We start from the raw sequence: 21,524 nt of genomic DNA, 5'->3' as shown, positions 1-21,524 counted from the left end.
CGTGTCTGTTTCAGCCCTGTATCCCTTCCTGGACCTAGACCCTGCAGGATGACATTCACAGAGCGCTCACCACCTGCCAGGCACTGTGCCCCCTCGTGTTGTCCTCACAATGCCCTAGGACCGCAGTCCTGTCACCTCCTTTTTACAGATGGGGAACCGAGTCACACAGAGGTTAAGTGACTTGCCCGTGTGAGCACAGTCAAAAGGGGAACCGGGTCTGCAAATCCGCATAGGCCGGCTGCCCTTAACCCCTTGGCCGGGCCAGCTGCAAAGCAAGCTGGCCACAGACATTGAGCAAAGGAAAGAGAATTAACAATGGGTCCGACAAACGCGTGGGTGCACAGGACTGGCCTTCTTGGGCTAGCCCTTGACATTTAGGGTCCACAAAAGGGGTTCAAAGGATTAAGGCGCAGCTGCCCAGAAATCAGAGCCTTCAGGGAGTTCAGCCCAGATTAATTTTACCCCCAAAGATATTTCTGCCAGCCAAGTCCTCTCACTCTAGAAGAAGTGCCAACTACACTTTCTTTACGGGCCTTGATGCTGCTAAACATCTCTCAACTGCAGTTAATCACTCTTTACTTATCTCAAAACTAAACCCATACCCTTCTTAATGCGGGTTATAGCACGCTTAACCATTTGATTAGTTCTACAAATCAAACCAACTGATGTCGCAGGAAACAGAATCCATGAGAGGTTCTCAGCAGCACCTGCCCGTGACCGAGATGATAAACAAATCCCTTGCCTTCTAAAACCTAAGCCCACTCCGTTTCTCACTCCTGTTGTGGCCGTTTCACACATTCTAGTTATACAGTTGTGACAGGGCGATGATAAAACTGTCCCCGTGGGCACACACGTGCACAAACACACATGCATATGTAAACATAAACACACACATACACACACGTACACACATGAGCACGCCCAGGGCAGCGCCAGTTGGGCAATCCTGCTTTTCAGATGTTCATCAGCCCTATAAAAATAAACAGCATGCCGTTCCACACTCCCACTTAACTTTTCTGGCTGGCTCTGCCTACCTCCCAGAAATAAATAATAGTAAAAACTAGAATAAACACCAGCTCTCTGGACAGAGCCCGTCTTCAGCCTGTGTCAGCGACGTCCTGGTCCGAGACCCCTTGTCACGACTCACTCCTGCTCGGGCTCCGGTTCACAGATGAGCCGCAGGAACAGCCGCTCTGAATTCATTTTGCATCTTTTACCTTAAAAATCCACATTACTCCCCTGGGGGCCAGAACTAGGACGGGGCAAGCTAGGCACTCAGGGAGCAAAAGGGAAGGAGGTGCCCGCTCTCAGAGGCTGGCCTTGCCCTCGCCCGACCCTGGGGGTGGTGGCTCCTTAAATTTTGCACCCTAGACACTTCACCTCACCCCAGACCTGGCCCCGATTCTCCTCCTCTGGCTGGACCCATAGCATCTCAGGAACGTTCATGGAATGATGTCCAGCCTCGTTCTCACCAACCTACCTGCGGTTCAGTGTGGCCCAGAGCACAGGCTCTGGGTTCTGAGCTTGCTCTGCTCCCGCCAAGCTGTGTGATGTTAGGTTAGTTTCTGAACCTTCTAGTTTCTCATTAGTAAAGGAAGATAATTCCTACTCCCTTTGCAAGGTTGCAAAGAGGAGTAGCTGAGATTGTGTAGGTGACTTGCTTAGCGCAGGACCTGGCATGCAGAGTGTGTGTGTGCCCACAGTAGGAGGCACTGAGCCAATAAACAGTGTAGTGACCGTCATCATTGCTGATGGTGCTGGTGACATCCTGATTCACCAGGATGTCTTAACACTGCAGGGTCAAGACATAAGATCTAGAAAGTGACCTTTCAATGGCTTCATTAAAAACACCTTAGCACCTTGAATGTGAGATCGTGTTTGCTCCTTCCTTCCCTCCCTCCTTCCCTCCCTCCCTCCCTTCCTTCCTTCTTTCCTTCCTTCTTCCCTCCCTCCCTCTCTCCCTCTCTTTCTCTCTCTTTTTTTTTTTTTTTTGAGACAGAGTCTTGCTCTGTGGCCCTGAGTAGAGTGCAGTGGCATCATCATAGCTCACTGCAACCTCAGACTCCTGGGCTCAAGCAATCCTCCTGCCTCAGCCTCCCGAGTAGCTGGGACTATAGGGGCCATGTTGTCCAGCTAATTGTTCTATTTTTAGTAGAGATGGGGTCTTGCTCTTGCTCAGGCTGGTCTCGAACTCCTGATGTCAAGCGATCCTTCCACTTCGGCCTCCCAGAGCGCCAGGATTACAGGCGGGAGCCACTGCGCCCAGCCAGTGTTGACTTCCTACTGTGCCGAAATGGAACTGCATTCCAGGTGTTCACCAAGGAGCCTGCCTTACTGCCTAGCAACCCACTTCCTGAGACTACAGAGTCCAGAGTCCAAGCGCTCCACAAGCCACAGATGAGAAACAGGAAGGGAACCTCACCCTAGGCAGACAACCCAGGAAACAAAGAAGGTGCTGGAGGCGGAGAGGAAAGGAAAGTGGGGCTCACTTACTGCTTTCATTTTGTGGGTGTTGGACCAAAACTTGGAACTGCAGCCGGAGGATCCCTGGGCTTTGGGCATCTTGGTCGCAGCCCTGCAGGGAGAGGTTGAAGTTCCCAGCCATGTTCCCAGGCTGCTTGTCCTCCAGCTTGAACACCTCCGGGTTGGTGGCGGAGCCGGGGATGTAGTACTCCACCCGCTCCTCCTTCCTCTCGCAGTTGGAGTGGCTGAAGTTGAGGAAGGAGACGCTGGCCCGCAGGTGCGGGGGCACCACGAACTGCCACGTCATGAGCTCGTCCTCGGGGAAGCCCTCCGGGTAGTTGGCGGACATCAGCGTGGCCGAGCCCTCGCCCTCAAACACAGACTCGATGATGCACAGTCCTGTTGGGCGCGGGACCGGACCAGAAAGCACAGGGGCGATCAGACCCTGCCTGGTTGTCTGTGGCCAGGGGCAGGGGCAGTTAGGGAAACCTGATGGCGGTTCTCAGGTCCCGAGCCCTGGGGTCTGGACACGGTACGTTCACACTCAGGGCAGAGACTGGGCGGGAAGATACATCAGTGCTATTCAAGTAAACGTTTAGTAACTGACCCAGTGGGCAAAAAAAAAAAAGAGCCCTAATTTGCAGTATCTGCCTACTTCCATGGTGGGTGTGACTGCTGCCACCGCAGCTGACGTCCAGCTACCGACGTGACCGAACCTGGAGTGGGGCAGCAGCGCGTTATACTGTATCTCCACCACACAGACTCAGGTAGGCACAAATAGCCCCAGAACACAGATAAGAATAAAATGTAGTAAAGAACTGTGGAAATGATAGCTTTTGAGTCTTTACTGCCCTTATTTCTAAAATAATTCATTTTACTGTACGTTTATACAATTCTATTTTTTTTTTTTGTAATGGCTCTGTTTAACTCCAGCTCACAAAATTCCTGCAGATTTAGCAGTCAGCTCCCATGGGCCATGTGAGTGAGCTCTGCACATCACACGGGTACACTTATAGAAAATGTGGGAGAGGCAGAAGACAGGGCAAAGGAGTTAGAAACGGAGCACCCAGGGTGAGTCTGCAGAACCGATCCCTTGTTATTTTTTGGGAACAAGCATCACATGGTAAAAAGACACAGTCAGCACTTCGTTTAAGAGAGAAGAGGGGGTTCACACCAGGAATGAGTGACTCAGGTCACTTAAAGAAGAGCGGACTCTTCCTTTAAGGTATTTAGATTGGATCATGCAGAATTGCCCACATTTGTTTCTGACCTAGAACAAGGATGATTTGGCTTGTCTGAACCTAATGGAACATCGGGGAGGGGCTGCTCACGTTTGATAGACGAGCGGTTCGCGATGCTGAAGCCGGACACGTTTCTGGGGTGGAACCATGGCAGGTGTAAGGCCATTTTCATCCCCTCTTGCATCTTGATGCGGGACACCGTGCCGTTGCTGCAGAAGGTTCCGATCCTGACCATGGTGGCATCGAGGCGGCCACTGATGGCGTGGGTGACTCCGTCCGGGCAGCGGTCGCCCGGCGCGATCTGCCTCAGGCGCGGGGCGGAGAACTGCAGCTCGAGACCGATGCTCTTGTGAGCCGTGACTTCCCAGATGAAGGTTCTGTTGAGGGCGGGCAGCACCGATGTCGGGGGCTGAAGCTGAACCTCCCCAAAAGGACACGGGCCTGACGTGCAGTCTGAAACACAGCCACAAAAGCAATTTTGACCACAGATACCACAAGGCCACACACAGCCCTTCCTCAGCCCCCTGTGGTGACTCCCTGGGGCTCTGCCTAGGTGGCTTTTGCCAGGCAGGGGCACCCATGCCCCAGCTGAGGCGGGGGCGCCTTGGACCAGCAAACCTGAGAGGTTTTGCAGCCCCTCACCCCCATGCCGAGGGGGGAGCAGCAGTCTACAGCCAGTAACCACCTCAGGCAGGAGTCAAGACGCCTGAACTCCTTCCTTCAGGTGACGCCATTCAGAATCCGGAGCTCCCTGCAGGCTGGGGCTGAGGCTAGACTTGAGCTACAACCACACCTGTGCTTAGCTCCTTTCCCTGCTCTACCCTGCCCTCCTCACTTCTTCCCAGGGCCCTCTCTTGCTACATGACTCAAAAACCCTGTCGCAGGCACTGCTTCCAGGGCACCCGACCCGAGACACCTTGCGACCACTGTGTTTTCCAGATTCAGTTCCTGGAGTCCAGGTGGCGGGCGGGCCTCTGCCCAGGCCTTCCTGGAAGCCAGAGGGAGGCTGCTTGCGACAGAGGCTGTGCCATGGGATAGCCCACTTCCCCTATTCTGCGACAGTCGCGGTTGCACAACTCGTAGGGCACAGTGCCAAGACCCACCTTTTAAAACTGGTTTCCCCATCAGCACACTCATCGACACAGTGAGTACGCGCTGAATGTACGACGCCTCTTCCTGCCCTGTGGCGCTAATGCTGGTATTTTATTACCACTGCAGTTGAATATATATATTTTTTAAAGACTAATGACTAATGACATCCTTTAACACATTTGTTTCCTATACTTTTTAACACAAACCGAGAAACATTACCATCAAGGAGAAAATAAGAGGACAACACCGTGTAGGAAACAAAAGAAAGCAGGCAATATGACATTAAGGTTTCTGTTATCTTGAGCGTGGATAATCTGATGGACTCTGGCCTCTGCAATGATAATACTTGAATCTTTACTACTGCTCTCTTGGGGAATTTAAAAGTACCGTCCATTGAAATGGACTTAAAGGGGAATTTCAGAGAAGTCTCAGGCCTCTGAGGTCACCCGTGCTAAACCTCTCAGTTTTGCAAAGCAGCCCTGGAGTCCAGGTGACTTGAGCCAGTGCTTGTGCTGCACAGCGATCCCAGGACAAAAGCCCAGGCTGTGTCTGGTCAACCTTCGTTCCTGCCAGTGCACTGGGCTGCCTAACTGATAAGACACGGTTAGATAACATGGTGACTAATGGGACTCAGATTAGACTTTGCATGCTGGTAAAGATAGTACCTATTTTAGGAGCTCATGGAAACTCTGTTGTTTATATCAAGCCACCTCTTTCCTTCAAAGGCTGTCCCCAAGTGTCCTTCCGCCCACACCTCCAATGTGCACAGGGAGCATGCACTCGCTCCTGCTGGGTTCTGTACTCCAGAGGGACCGCACAGCCCTATTCAGGCGCCGGTTCTCAGCTCTGCTTCTGCGTAGGCTGGCCTGGAGGCCATTTTTAAAAACACACGTGCCCAGGCCACCCGAGGATTCTGATTTACTTTCACGCCAAGAACTTGGAGTCAAAAAGCCCCACCTCCCAGGCTCAGCTCTATCACCAGCCACGTGACACTGCAAGAGCCGGGCTGTGAAGGCAATTCTTCATTTGTTGCTAAGAGCTTTGGTTTTCAGGATGGGCGCACAGGTAAGTGTAGTCAAAATGACTGGCATGCCTCCAAATCTTCTCCTCGAACCCTGTCCAGTGCAAACATTTTAAACAATTAAAATGATTCCTATCCAGAGGATGGAGAAGCGTCATTTTTGAAGTGATTCACAACCCATTTTTTTTTTTTTTTCAGCAGACTTCTACTTTCGTTAACTTCCACGGAACTATTCAGGAGGGCACCAGAACAGAGATGACAAACTGCATCTGAAGCTTTCAGAATCTTACTCAGGAAAGGGAATGAGAGGCAGGCAGACCCCTGTACTTGATTCCAGTGTCTAGATTTATTCTTTAAAAAAACTGATATTTTCATAGCATTTTCAAAAGTTGAGAGGATGGGTTTTGACCACGTAATAAACCAAGTGGGCACCCCAGGACTGAGAAACTGAATGCATTTAAATCCTTGACTTGTGAGAAGTCATTTGTTGCCTTTTTCCTTTTACAAAACGGAAGTCACTTTATTGATTCAACTGATGGTAAAAATAATACACGCTTGTAAAAAAAAAAAAGGACAGTACAGAGTAGAAAGAAGAAAATGAATGCCACCCATTCCCCTCCCCTATAGAAATAGTACAAAGTTAATATTTTGGTGTTTATCCCTCCAGACTGTGGGCTTTTTATGATTATGTGTGTAAGTTTGTATGCATGTGTGTGTGTGTGCATGTGCACATATGTATTTAATAAAGTGGGATCAAAGTATATGAACTATTGTCCTATTGTAAGCTGCATAGTTTTTAATGGAACAAAACCCTCTTGGGCATCTTTTCATTTCAAATACACAAACTTATCTCATTCTTTTAATAGCGACACACCATTCCATTGGATTCTTAAGTATATCAATATTCTGTTCAGCTCTGTAAAAGCTTCATTGAGATTTCAACTGTAATTGACTTAAACTGATAAAGCAATATGGGGAAGAACTGACACACTGAAAACTAAGTTTTTGCATCAAGGAACATGGCATATCTGTTTATTTCAGTCCTCTTTCGTCTTTTGGCAAAATGTTATATTTTGCTTCACATACACTTTATGCATTTGTTAAGATTATCTTCAAGTTGACTGAGGAGGAGCAAAAAAATGTATAAAAAAGATTATCCCTAAATATTGAATTAGAAATTCTGAATAATGGGACTCCTAATGCTATTGCCTGTTTTATTGGTAATGCTTCCATGTCTGACTGTTAAATATTGTTTGCTATTAGTTTTTGATGGGTACATTTTACTGGATTAAGAAAATATCCTTCTATTCCTGGTTTACTAAGAGGTTTTTTATTAAACATATTTAGAAGCATCCATTAAGATGATCCTATGTATTGATAGTTTTTTTTCTCCCTAACCTAATCATGCAAAGCATTACATTAACCCATTTGCCCACTTGTTTACATATCGTCTATGGCCAATTTCACTCTGTAATAGCAGAATTCGGTAGCTGTGACCGAGAACACCTGACCCACAGGCGTAAGGTATTTACCATCTGACCTTGCACAGAAAATGTTTGCCAGCCCTCCTCTAGAATGAAGTTATCTGCTCCTTAGAGTTTTATAGAACTCATCTGTGAGATCATCTCTAACTGTCCCAAACCCTGCTCTCTCCTAGCTTGGGCATCTTCCCCAATCTCCTTCCTGGTTATTTATTTATTCAGGTTTTCTGCCTTTCCATGAGTCAGTCTGGCCCAGTAAATTTTTCTTGAAAATAATCCAATTCCTTCAAGTTTTCACACTTATTATCATAATGTTATATATAGTTTCTTATGATTTTAGAAATAGTCTCTGTATATATCGTTGAATCAACTTTTACACTGTTAACATATACATGTATATGTGAATTTTCTCTTTCTTTTTTCCATGAGACTAGTCGGAGATTTGTTAGTTTAATTAATCTTTGCAGAGAACCAGGTTTTGGCTTCAGTCATCAAATGTAGTTTCTAAAACTGCTTTTTAATACTTTGATTTCTTCTTTTACTTAGGAATTCCTTCCTCCAAAGTGTGGCTTTGATTAGATCAAAAACAGCGCTCTCATTATTGTTAACGAGTCTACTAATCCTTTTTGGCATACCCACCTTAAAATGATCAGTAAATTATTAATATATTTTTTTCCTGCATGATTATGATTATTTCCTATGTCAATCTCCTATCCAATGCTTAAATTATGAATAATAATAATACCAAATATCTACAGTTTGTTGAATTCTCGTGTGTCATACATTTTCAGTTCATTATTTTACTTCATCCTCATAACAACTCTATTGTTTGGTAATGAGACCCTTATTTTTATAGACTAGAAAACTAAGGCTCAAGGCAGCTGAATAACTCATATTAAGTCATGTGACCAGGTCACTTGACCAGTGACCAGTAGCCCAGGAGTTTGAAGCCAAACCCAAAGCTGCTGTTTTTCCATTATGCCTTGTGGACCCACTGCCCTACCCTTATCTCCTTAACGTTCCCATTCTTTTGTGTCCCAGCTCCCTGGACTTTTGCTCCACAGCAGCCAGGTGATTCTGGCACATGAGAATGAGCATCACAGACCTGAAGATCTGCAGCTCGTGGGCCTCTTGAGGAGACCGTGTGGCAGAATGGTTAAGCGCAAAGACTGCAGAGCCAGAGAGCCTGGCTTCCTCCCCTCCTCTGCTACTTACTTCCTAGCTGTGCCACGTCAGGCAAGTTCCTCTCTCTGCGAGCTTCTCATAGGGCTGTCCTGAAGATCAAACAAATTAACCCCTGTAAAGCGCTCAGAACTGCGACCGGCCACACCAGAGCTAAAAGGAGGAGGGCGCAGAGTTTCAGAACAGGTCTCCCCTCTCTGGCACGAGAGGTTTGCTTAGCATGGGAGAGAGGAAAGGAGGTGCAGAGACACTGAAAAGACATTTGTCGAGCAGCTGGTGAGTGCACACTTACCAATCTTCTTCTCGATCTCCATGACAAAGTGATTCTCTGGATTCTGGCAGCTGAAGGTGAAGACTGTTGTTTCTCCGGATTTGATGGACACCATGGTTACGTGTCTTTTGGAAACGACGACGTAGCAGGGTTTCACGGGCACGGTCAAGGCCCCCAGCTTTATGAGAACGGTAATGCCGCTTCCTCGTGGCAGAGCAATCTCGAAAGCTTCTGAAAGGAAGAAAAATGAAGCAGGCAGGGCGATTTAGGTCTGCAAACAGCTGTGGTCCCCCCGCAAATGGCTCAGGGAGGATGCCCTCTCTGTCACCTTTGTGCTTCCCTCCTGGTCTGAGAGGTGGGTGGTGCAAATCGACGGTGCCGACTTTAGCCTCGGGAAAGAGCCAGGAAGCGGTGGCTGGGCACTAACACGTGTCTCTTGTTTGCATGATTAATTTTTCTAACAATTGAAAACACTGTACCACATCCCAGCTGCCTTGAGCTGTGTGCTTCTGGATATCCGATCTGAGCAGTAGTAAATAACAACCAGAGTAACCATCACACCTCTTCTCAATCTGACTGTAGGACAAAGCCTACACACAGAAACCAGCCACCTGGAGAGAGCCATTTATCTGCAAAGAGCCACCGTCTCCTGCCCTGGACGTTTCATGTGCCCAGAACGTACATACATGCAGCAGTGGGGGCTGGGAAGACATCTGCAGAAATCAGGTACAAACATGCTCTGTCAAACTCGTAAAGTTAAAGCAAAACAATGCTACTACCTTGGATTGGGGTTTAGCAAAAACATCTGAGCAAACGACACCAAGCGAGTGAGATGAGCGCTGGCTATTAAACAGAATGTGCACGCATGTCAGGGTGGGGCCCTGGTTCACAAACAAGCCCAATCTCCCTCCCATTTGTTTTGCTTGATCCATTTTTAAGTGTTCTCAGGCCAAGAAGGGACAGCCACTTTTCTCCTTAGTAGCCAATGCCTCTGCCCCAACTTGGGTCCAGATGGTGGGTCTCTGGGCAGCTGATGGCCTGGGAGCAGTGGATGATGGGATGTTCACTGGTAGGTGAGGCATGTGGAGGAAACCCAGGGTCACAGGGACTCACGGGGCCAGAGTTGGTGCCTCCACTGCTCTGTGTTATTTTGAGACAGAGTCTTGCTCTATTGCCCAGGCTAAAGTGCCGTGGCATCAGCCTAGCTCACAGCAACCCCAAACTCCTGGGCTCAAGCAATCCTCCTGCCTCAGCCGCCCAAATAGCTGGGACTACAGGCATGCGCCACCATGCCTGTCTATTTTTTTTTAGTGGTTTGGCTAATTTCTTCCCTCCCTCCCTCCCTCCCTCCCTCCCTCCCTCCCTCCCTCCCTCCCTCCCTCCCTCCCTCCCTCCCTTCCCCTTCCTCCCTTCCTCCCTCTCTCCCTCCCTCCCTCCCTCCCTTCCCTCCTTCCCTCCCTTCTTCCTTCCTTTCCTTCCTTCTTTCCTTTCCTTCTTTCTTTCTTTCCTTTTTTATTTTTAGTAGAGACGGGGTCTTACTCTTGCTCAGGCTGGTCTCAAACTCCTGAACTCAAATGATCCTCCTACCTTGGCCTTCCAGAATGCCAGGATTACAGGCGTGAGCCACCGTGCCAGACTACACTGCCCTGTATACGGGTGCAAAAAGCTCGTCAGTACCTGTTACGACGCCTGTACATGAAAGGTGACTGATAGGCAGTGAATGAACAGCAATCTAACCAGAGCCTGCCTTTGCTTCCCACCTATGCCTTTTCTCCTCTTTTTAAAAATTTATTTTTTTAAATCGACTTTATTGAGGTGTCATTTGCATACATTTAAAAGGACCCACTCATTTTAAGTTTTGACAAATGTATACACCCATGAGACAACCACAATCAAAATATAAAAAATTTTCATCACTCTCAAAAGTCCCCTTGGCGTCTCTTTGCAGTCAACCTCCACTCCTGGTCCCAGAAAACGATCAGTTAGTTGTGGCTGATCTAGACCTTCATATAAACGGAATCCTACAGCACATTCTGTTTTGCACACGGCTGTTTCTGCTCAGCAAGCTTGTGAGATTCACCCACGCTGTTTCCTGGATCATAGATTCTTCCTTTTCATTGCTGAGCTGCATTCTGTTCCGTTGTCTGAATAGACCACGATTTATCGATGCACCTGCTGAATGACATCTGAGTCCTTTTCAGGTTTTGACCAGCCATGCGCTTTAATTATGCCAGAACTGCACAGGGCTGGATGCATTTCTCCTGCCATGGGCAGTGAATGAGCAGCTGTATGTGATCAAACGTTTGGATTTTGGTCACCCTCTTCTTGGGCCTCTCCCCCAGCCAGCCACTGTTCGTATAGCGTGGAAACTGAACCCCAACCTGTGATATGAACTGCAAATATTTCCCCCAGTTTACCATTTGCCTTTTGACCTCACTTAGGATGTTTCTTCGAGTAAGAACCTTATCCTCGGCTGGGCGTGGTGGCTCACGCCTGTAATCCTAGCTCTCTGGGAGGCTGAGGTGGGCGGAGTTCGAAACCAACCTGAGCAAGAGCGAGACCCCGTCTCTACTATAAATAGAAAGAAATTAATTGGCCAACTAACATATATAGAAAAAATTAGCTTGGGCATGGTGGCACATGCCTGTAGTCCCAGCTACTTGGGAGGCTGAGGTAGGAGGACTGCTTGAGCCCAGGAGTTTGAGGTTGCTGTGAGCTAGGCTGACGCCACGGCACTCACTCTAGCCCAGACAACAGAGTGAGACTCTTGTCTCAAAAAAAAAAAAAGAACCTTATCCTCTTTGGGCCTCTGTTTCTTCATTTGTAAAATGGAGGGGTTATTCCCTGCCAGCTCTGGGTCCATGATCAGCACCTGAGTAAGTATGAAGCAACTTTGTGCCTGTAAGCATCCCAGCTACTGCCTAGCAGTGACACATCTCCCAGGGCACCAGGGCACCATTACGGCCAGTTTTGTGACTTTGTTTTCGAGAGGGCTTACGCTTTCATTTTTGGAGCAAAACTTCTTATCTGTCTGACCTCTACTTGTACTGCTCTCTACCTTGGTCACTGTGCTCAGGCTACCCTTGCCTTCTTTCTTGAACTTCATTTCCACCTCAGGGCCTTTGCACGTGCTGGTCCTGATTCCTGAAGTGCTCTTTCTCTGGAGAAGCTGGTTCTCTGTCTATCACTCCAGTCTCTGCTCAAAGGTCACATGCTCAATGGCCTTCCCTGACCAGCCCACCTAAAGTACACCTTCCACCACACCCCAATTACCCCATACCCTGCTTTATATCCACCCCTGCCCCAGTCTCTGGCTGAGAGTCCCGCCTCCTGTGATCAGAATGTGAGCCCCTACAGGAGGGCAGGAGCTTGCCTGTCTTTATCAGCGGTAGCCCCACGTCCTAGACAGTCCCTGGTACCCACGTGGAGACAGTAAGTTTCAAGCCCCGAAACAGCTCCACATAAAACTACAGACCCTGTGTTCTCGTCTTTGTTGCATTTAATTTCTCACAACCTTCCTGTATTTCAACTGAGCTAATAAATCTTGGCAGGAACCAGAGACTATGAGTCTTTTAGTTAATAGCTTGACAGAGTGAATACATTCTCTGAGGCAGATGTTCTATTTATTTACTCAAATGCGTCGTCTTTAAGCAGCATGGCCACTTCAAATCTTCGGAGCTTAGGGGTTCTTTCCGGCAGCAGATTAAAAATCAATCCAGACCCATGTTTCAGAAACCCAGTTGTCAGATCTCTATCTGAGCTGTATATTACAACCCGTGTGTTCTTTCTCTGTAATCATAAAAATGTCTTACCAGGTCATTTGTAAAACATTCTTGGCGCACCCAGCCTCCGAAGGCTCGGCGTATTCTCCTGGCCTCCAGCCCTGGTCTCCAAGTCAGGCTAAGTCCCCTGTCCAGTGAAGCCACATCCTGTTTCGGGCTGGTGAGCTTTGCTACCAATTCCCTTCTCATTGTCATTTCCCCTTCCGTCTGCTTTTTTTTTTACCCTTTGATCAACACATTAGTTAAGAATTCCTGACTCTGTGATGATAATTATTATTTTAATTGTTAGACAAGAAGCAGATCAGCAGGTGCCTGAGGCTGGGGTGGAGAGAGAGGATGGAGTACCAAGGAGCTGAGCAGACTTTGTAGGATGAGGGGACAGTTCTGTATCTTTTGCGTGTGCGAGTGAGACAGGGTCTCCTGCTGTGACCCAGGCAGGAGTGCAGTGGCACAATCACAGTTCACTGCAGCCTCCAATTCCTGGACTCAAGTGATCCACCTGCCTCAGCCTCCCAAGTAGCTGGGACTACATGCACCTGTCACCACGCCTGGCTAAATTTAATTTTTTTTTTTTTTTTTTTTTGCTATGTTGCCCCAGCTGGTTTCAAACTCCTGGCCTCAAGCGATCCTCCCGCCTCGGCCTCCCAAAGTGCAGGGATTACAGGTGTAAGCAACTGTACCTGGCCAGTTCTGTATCTTGACTGCAGTGGTGATTACATGTTGTACACAAATGTCAAAATTCATCAAATTGTATGCTTAAAATTGATGACTTTTTAAAACATAAGTTACACCTTAAAGATAAAAAGACAAAAACTTAAGTGTTCAAAAGATTGTGTTTCCACACAAAGTAGGCACTTAATAAATGAGTAAAAGAATAATCATGACCACAGTTAAAATATGGTTAAATAATATTTTGGGGTGGTCTTAGTTTCTGTAAGGTATGTGTAATATTTTTAAATCTCTTTAAATTAGATTCAGAGAAGACCAGTGCTGATCTCACCAAAATCTGCCACTTGGTTCTTCTCTCCTGCTTTCAGCCAGGTCATTGCCCCAAATAATTCTGGGTATGTGACAATCTATTCTATTATTAATGACACCCAAAGAAAAATGTATAATTTCCTTTTAAAAAATTCGTTATTTTTGAATCTTTGAAATCATGTATTCATTCAACAAATCTTGGGTTTATAATCTATTCTCGATGTGTGCGGTGGTCCACACCTATAATCCCAGCACTTTGGGAGGCCCAGGCAGGAGGATCGCTTGAGCCCAGGAATTTTAGACCAGCCTGACAACACAGTGAGACCCCATCTCTACAAAAAATAGAAAAATTAGCTGGGCTTGGTAGCTTATTTATGCACCTGTAGTCCCAGCTACTTGGGAGGCTGAGGTGGAAGGATCACTGGAGCCCAGACGTCGTTTGAGGTTACAGTGAGCTATGACTGCACCACTGCACTCCAGCCTGGGCAACAGAGTGAGATCCTGTCTCTAAAATAAGTAAATAAGTAAAAAAAAAAATCTATTCCAGGGACCACACTTGGGACAAACAATTTAATGACAAAAACAGCCAGTGTCCGTGCCCTCAGGGAGTTAATAGTCTAGACTAGGGGATTTCAAATGGTTTGTGGATAGCTTTTAAAAATGATAAAAGTTCCAAGCCCCAGTGGGGCTAACATGGGACCTGGGCATCTGTCTGGGAAATACTTTTTATGGTCTATGGTGAGAGGTAGGGATTCACTTTTATTTTATTTTTTCCTTATGGAAAGCCAACTGTCCCGACTCTAATTATTGAATATACCAATCCTTCCTTTGTGAATTACTAATGCTATCTCTGTTGTTTGTATTTTGTATTTGGGGTCTAAATAGCTCAGATTTCTATTCAAACACATTTTGCAAGCAAGGAAGATGAAGCCTTGTAAGGCGGGGTACTTTTAACATCTGGCCATGTTCTTTGGTCTGACTTTGAGATGCCCAACCCAGCATGTTCTACTGTCCAGCACAGTTTGTAGCCCAGACCAGAGAACTTGGGCTTGAGAGATCCCCACCTGGCTTTGGGCTCAGAGTGCAGAGGAAACACCAAGCTAAAGACATATATGCTCAGCATAGCCTCGTCTTATCCCCCTTTGCAGGAGGAGGAGATGATTTATACTGTAGGCTATTTCCTAGGGTCATGACCAAGGACACTTCCCCTGCATGACTGTCATTTTTAACCGCCCCCTCCACCCTAAATGATAAACACGCCGGCGAGAGGGGAGAGCGAGAGGGAGAAGACAACGATTCAACCTTGAAACGTGGACTCTTCCCCCCACCGATTCCGCCACTCTAGAGGCCCTTACTTTACTGTAATAACAGTAGCAGGAAGACCTCCATGCTTGAGTAGAATAACTTACAAGCTCATTTGATCACAGATGCTTGCAGTTCGAGAATGACATTTTGCTTGCACGATTTTCCCCTCACCCCTACTCACCACCATTAATCAAACCTTGAAATTGGAAACACTAACACTGAGGAACAAAATCTCTCTCTCCCCCTGCCCCCCAGAGTCAGGCCGGGCACACCTGAGCCCTGGATAAATTGCACTGTGATTTAAAGAAAATGGATAGGTGCTTTCTTCTTCAACGTCTCTTTCTTTTCTGTCCCCAGGAATTTGGCATTTTCTTGGTCCAGTATTTCAGAAGATCTATCATCCGGGTTCAGAGTAACCGGGACAATCCTCCAGATCTCGGTGTGAGTTTGAGGTCTTGCAGGCTGGAAGCAATCCAAGCCGACCTGCGCCGCAGCTGCATGTGGGCTCCCGGGCTCAGAGCCTTCCAGAAGGCTCCCCAGGCCTCGGGCGTGGGCTCCTGAGTCACAGCTTTCTTCTCCAGCTCGCCTGCTTCCCCTCCTCTCCTTATTAGGATGCTTTGCAAGTTTCCGCCTCACTGGTGCCTTCTCAAGTGGGACTTTCCAATTGTTTTAATCACCATTCATTATTCAGCATTCATTAATCACCCCATCACAGATGTCTCTGTTATTTCTTCTCCTTACCATCCTGCTTCTTTGCAATTCTCCACTAGAGCAGGGGAAACAAACGCAAGGAAGGGAATTTCCCCAGGTAAATACCAGGGAAGTCATTTTCTTCCACATTTGTCAAATACAGTTCAAAAGACTGACAAATGCAAATTTAAAATTTGTAGACCAGTTGCCTTGTTCTGGGTGTGGTTTCCTGGGGGCTCGGCTCTCTTTCTCTGTCTCTCTGGCCAAGGAAGATGAGCCGAGCAGCTCCCAGCCAGGCCTGGGCACAGCCTGGGCACCGGGGGACACATGTTAAGATGCATGGTGCCCTGGAGGAGCACCCAGGATGCTGAGTGGGACAGACACGGAAACGAAGAAGTATAATCGCGAATCCTCACGGCTGATCGCTCACGGCTTCCGTGGGAGTCAAGTTCCAAAGCAAGCTCACAAAGGGAAAATCACCATGGCCAAAGTGGCCCTGCCCTCTCCTGGGAAGAGGTCACATTGCTGACCAACATCCCACTTTCAGCAATCCGCCGGCCGACACCTCCTCCATACCGAGCCGATGCCCACTTCTCAGGGTGAGCACCAGAGGGAGGAGTGATCTGCTTTTAGGGGCAGGTTTGCAAAACACAGTCCATTACATCGTGCATGCCCACACCATGAGAACCCCAGGAAGTGACAGCAGCAGAAGAGACAGTGATTTGTCCCCTGCCTCACATCCACCCGAGGGGACACTGACACCAGTTGAATGATCTCTCCCCACCGTGACCCCCTGCAGGGAGCCGCTGCTGAATTCACATACACTGGACGTACACTTGCCTGGCTGTCTCCTCCCCAGACCCCGCCCGATAGCAAACGGAGGGCACCAACAAAGTTCAAGGTACTCTGAAGACACCGTCTGGGGGTGATAGTCAAGGAAGGCTTCACAGAGGAGGCACAACTTAACACGGGTCTTGAAAAATGGATAGGAGTGTGCCAACCAGGGATAGTGGGATGAGAGGAAGGAAAAGCAGGTGCAAAGGCACTGAGGTGTGAAAAGCAGACTCCAAGGAGCTTAGGTGGGTGGGCAGACGAGGCCGGAGAAGGGGGCGAGGGCTTGGCTGTGGGCCGTGGAGTCTGGGCTTCACTCACGGGAGCAGCACACGTCAGCAGCTCTGTGCAGGTGTTAGGAGTGCAGACGCTAGAGTCAGACTGCCTAGGGTCCATTCCTGCTCTGCCACTCACCGCCTGTGCCTCCTTGGGCCTCTCCTTAGCTTCTCTGTGCCTCAGTTTCCTCATCCGAAGATGGGGATAATAATGGAATTCCTATAAGGCCTAAATGACTTAATACCTAGGAAGTGTCTAGAACAATGTCAGGCAGCCAATCAACATTAGCTGTCACCACTGTTGATGTTATCAGTGACAGCATATGGCAACAACTACTACTAGTGAAGGCCCCGCCGAAGGATGGGAAGCAGACAGGCACAGCGCCGGCTCGGCCCCGAGTCCAAAGCCTGCAGCCGTGGCTGGCTAGGTGAGGACCAGGGGAGGAGGCAGGCCAGGCGACGAGGGGCAAATGGTAAAAAGGCACTCACCTTCAGGGCTGAGCGAGTGGGGGTGCTTCCTTAAACTCTGCACACCTGACCTGCCTCACCTGCCCTGGCCCCGCTCACTGCCCAGTGAGGCTTTCCCTAACATGTAGACTCTGCGACTCCACCATTCCCCCGAGACTCAGAGAGGCGACCTCACTTCCCTACGTCTGCTGAGCTCGGGAGGCAGCCGAGACATTCTGGCTCCACCTGAGCCCCGCCGCACCCTCGACCCACCGGGTGCCACACCGCGCTGGCCTCGTGGAGGCTGCCAAGGTGGGCTGAGCCGCCCAGCAACAAAGGAGCGGCTGCCATTCTCATTACGTGAATGGAGGTGTTGGCTGATGCCAAGGGACTGGGGTCGCCGGCACCATAACCCATTGTAACGGGGCCTGCCATGGGGGAGGGGGTGCCCGACTGTCACGTCACCAAGCCTGGAGTCTTACCGATCCAGCGGACGTGAGGCAGTGAGGCCTGGAGGCCGTGGAGGGACACGGGTTTAGATGTTCTAGATTAATCTGTCGTTGGCTTGGCCAGGCCCGCCCACAGACTGGGAAACTGAACCGTAAGTCTCAGCAACGACAGGAAGACCGTACCTCTGCCTACTTGGAAACAGTTAATTTCCACAAGGAAGAACTAGAACGCAAGTTGCCATTTCAGGGGCCGACTGGTCTCTCTCTCTCTCTTTGGAACCCAGACTCAGGGCCTGAGTAACAACAACAGACGTTTAATGGCGGCTTCATACGAGCCAGACTCCACGATCACGTTTGTAAGTATTTACGAATCCCCACAAGTACTCCACAGAGTCGGTTCTAACATTAACTCCCATTTTACAGATGAAGAAACTGAGGCTCAGGCGGTTAAGCAGCTTGCCAGGCATACGTGATGGGTAAGAGGCAGGGGCAGGTTCTGTGCCCCAGCAGTCTGACGTTGGAGCCGGGGTGTAACAAATGACTGTCGAGCAGAGCTGGCCCCGCCCAGAGAATGCCACACACAAGCAGGAACTTCTGGATGATGGCGGTTTGTTCTCACCCACAAAATCCATCAAGGCAGAATAAAACATTTCCAAGCTGCTGCCTTGCCAGGGGATCTCCAGGATAGCAAAAGGGAAAGATATTTGTGTAAAACGGTCCGACGGGCACACCATGTTACTGTGAATCCTTCTTTGTTTCAAAGTAATTTGAAAGAGTAGTTGGAATTTAAACTTAGGATTTGTTTTTCTGGAGTTGGAAATGTTCCTTTGCGCATCGTTTCTGGCGGTGTCCAGGTGCCAGGTTCTAAGGAAGGGCAATCTGCATGGCTCAGCCACTGATGGTGCCGCAGCCTCGTGGGGTCTGCAGGGGGCTGTGGGCACGCGAGCTTCATGTGGCTGAGTTGGGGGCAGAAGAAGAGCGGTTATGATTCTAGAACAAACCACTGGGAACGAAAGCCTAGGGCCAGGTCTTGCCAGCAAAGCAGCCCACAGAAGCCCCAGCCTGCAGGGAGGGTTCACTTCTCCAGGTCACTGTCAACAAGACTCACGGGAGAAATCAGACCCAAGTTGGAGTCAACTTCAACCAGGCTTTCGGTTTGGCTTGGCGGGAAATGCTTCTTCCTAGAACAGACCTCCCCCACCCCCACCGTCCGTCCTTCTGGGTATCTGCACTGGGAAGCCACTCAGTCCATTGGTCTGGAAGTCAAGGGGGACCTCGCCCCCCACTCCTCCCACGGTATTCCCAGGGCTGGCTGGGGGCAAAGCAGCTGTCCAGCCTGTCGCGGCAGCAGGGCAAATCTCTCGTTCCCTTCCTTAGACGTGAAGGGATGAGGAATGATGACTGCCTACCGGGCACCCCCAGAGAGAAGGTGGGGCACGTTGTGGCAGTCGCGGCAAGCTGGGGGAATGCTTCTGGCTTCTGTTGGAGATCTGGAGGATGGGGTTGGTGTCTGGGCAAGTGGCCGTCCCTTTCCCCAGCCCCAGTAGCAGGTGCACCTCCTAAATGCAGACCCTGTGCCGCCAGAGGCCATCCCACCATTTCGGCCTCACAGGCTCCCCGCAGGAAAGAGCCAAATCTTAAACCTATACACGAAACACTGCAATGGTCGGTTAACATCCAGGAAGGACTGGACCTAGACCACAGCTACGAATAAAGGGGAATGATCAAGTGCAAAGTCCCACCCGGCGTGGGGCCGGAACACAGGGCTGCACCGGGAGGTCAGGGCAGGGCAGGAGTCCCCGGGGAGTCGGACAAGAGCACGCATGGCGGGGTGGGAAGTGCAAAGACAACCTGGTGTGAAGATGCTGATGGAGGCTGACTCTGGCCACATCACTCCAGGTGACTTTGCCAGGAGCTGCCACCCAGGCCAGGTGCCGGCACTCAATGATGACCAAGGCTGGGCCCCAACTTCCAGAGTTACATCCAAACCTCAGGGCTCAAGGGACATCAGGTCCCCACCTTTTTGGTCAAAGGGAGGTACAATTCCCTTTAAAATAGTTCACATAGCACTTAGAATGATGACAGAGGACAGTAAAATAAAGTTCCAATAGCAATGTTGGCAGGACAAGTTCCAATTGGTTAGAACCAAGATGGAGAAATGACCACCTCTTGACCTTACAGCTTTATCGGACACTTCATTACCATAAAAGTTTCTAGGGAAACCTCTTACTCCCGTCATGCACCTGACACCACGACACATCCTGTTTGACCATATTTAGTCAAAAGAAGGGCATCACCCTAATTCCAGGAAAACATCACCCATTTCCAAGAAATAACATGAATGTTACTCCCCTTGTTTAGCCTATAATTAAGCTGTTGCTTAAATAGAGGGGCAAAAGGAACCATGGGGCGGGTTCCCCTCCACAGGGGGAACTAGCCTCTACTCTGTCTGTGGACTAGACTTTCTATACTTCCCAAATAAAACTCCCTTTCACTTAGAAAAAAACAAAAAACAAAAAAACCTGTGTGCATGCCTAATCAATCCAACTTGGTAGAACAGTTTACCAAAACAGGGAATTGTTGTGGACGTACATTCACTCCCTACTCTTTTCTTCATTCCCAAACTTCTTAGGAAAGGAAATTATATGCAGTGATACGAGTTATTTATTGTCTAAAGTAACTAACCTAGCCATCCTCCAAAAGCAATGCTAACGATCAACTATCTGCAGGGCTTATGCTTTGATCATTTTACTCAGGTGGTGATGGGTTTGCACGCAGCCATCCAAATCCTCCCGTTGTATTAATACTTTTTCCTTTTATGATCAAAGACATATGCCATATTAGAGCTGCATCTTAGACCTATGACCAGCTGTGGGCCCTGTGTGGGCCACAGTCTGCAGCAAACAGACACATCTGTGTACAAACCCCTCTGGGACCCTGGCCATTTTAAGGCTCCTTCCTAGCCCAAAACTCGGACTTTAACTCCAGATGGAATCAAAATGCACTAGGTGGAAAGACGATTTCAAACAGGGCCACAGAGATAAGAAAGCTACATAATAACAGACTTTGAACATGGGAACTGCAAAATCAAACAACAACTATAACTCAGTTTATGACCACTGTAAATAATTCATGGCGCTATGCTAAAATGTCACAGGGCTACTTTAAATCACATTAACATTTTATGAAATGTTAAAAAGATTCGTTCAGTTAGACCTTGAAGCGTGAGTCACACCAACCATGAAAGTCACTGAGGATCCCAAAGATGGATGAGGGAAGAGCAAAAAGAGTAGATTAAAAAGCACATTTGTACCTACTGCTCAGGGACACACACAGATGAGGCCAGGGGCTCCCCTCCCCCACCTGCTAAACACTTGCAAGTCGCTGAATATCCAGTTTCTTTAGTTTCCCTCCCTAGGGGACTTCATTCCAATGGCCCAACTCTCCATCGGAGATTAAACAATTGTTCAAGCTCTTCTGATAAAAGGTCAGGGAGATGGTTAAACAGTAATCCACACACAAAAGACTACATGTTGTATAATTCCAGTTATATCAAGTTCAAGAAGACAAAGCCAACCAATCTATCCCTGTGTAAGTCAGAATAGTGAACCTGCAGGGAGGGCCGGTACTGACTGGGATGGGGCAAGAGAGAAACTTCTGCGGTGCTGGAATGTTCCAAATGTTACCCGACACACACACACACACACATATGTATATGCATATATAAAATTTACCAAGGTGTATGCTTAAGATTTGTGTACTTTATTGTACATCTAGATAAAACAATTTTTTAAACTTATGTAGAAAAACCATTATATGAAACTTTGATGATGGAGAAGCTCAACTGTCCCTCCGGCCCTCTGGACATGCACCCAACACTTTCTAAGTCCTTCTTCGTGCCTGCACGGTGAGGGCACTAGGTCTCATCCATAAATTACTCAAAGTCTCTGCCCTCCAGGTACCAGGTTCTTGCAGGGCTTCACAGATCTTGCTGCAATGAATTGCTTTTTTGCACA

The 21,524-nt window shown here is 48.5% G+C and overlaps 1 protein-coding gene across 1 annotated transcript in view; it reads right to left on the bottom strand.

Moving 5' to 3' along the window:
* The window catches only part of CDCP1 (CUB domain containing protein 1), a 60,690-nt gene that overhangs the window by 22,001 nt on the left and 17,165 nt on the right, over window positions 1-21,524 (bottom strand). The window contains exons 2-4 of the mRNA XM_012770333.3: window positions 8,773-8,982; window positions 3,795-4,157; window positions 2,494-2,862 (exon numbers count right to left, since the gene is read on the bottom strand). Coding sequence (XP_012625787.3) covers window positions 2,494-2,862; window positions 3,795-4,157; window positions 8,773-8,982 — 942 coding nt within the window. The remainder of the gene's footprint in view (window positions 1-2,493; window positions 2,863-3,794; window positions 4,158-8,772; window positions 8,983-21,524) is intronic.

This window comes from Microcebus murinus, chromosome 1 (genome assembly GCF_040939455.1).
Source record: "Microcebus murinus isolate Inina chromosome 1, M.murinus_Inina_mat1.0, whole genome shotgun sequence".
Classification (NCBI taxonomy): domain Eukaryota; kingdom Metazoa; phylum Chordata; class Mammalia; order Primates; family Cheirogaleidae; genus Microcebus; species Microcebus murinus.
This window is presented reverse-complemented; position numbering and strand designations above follow the sequence as displayed.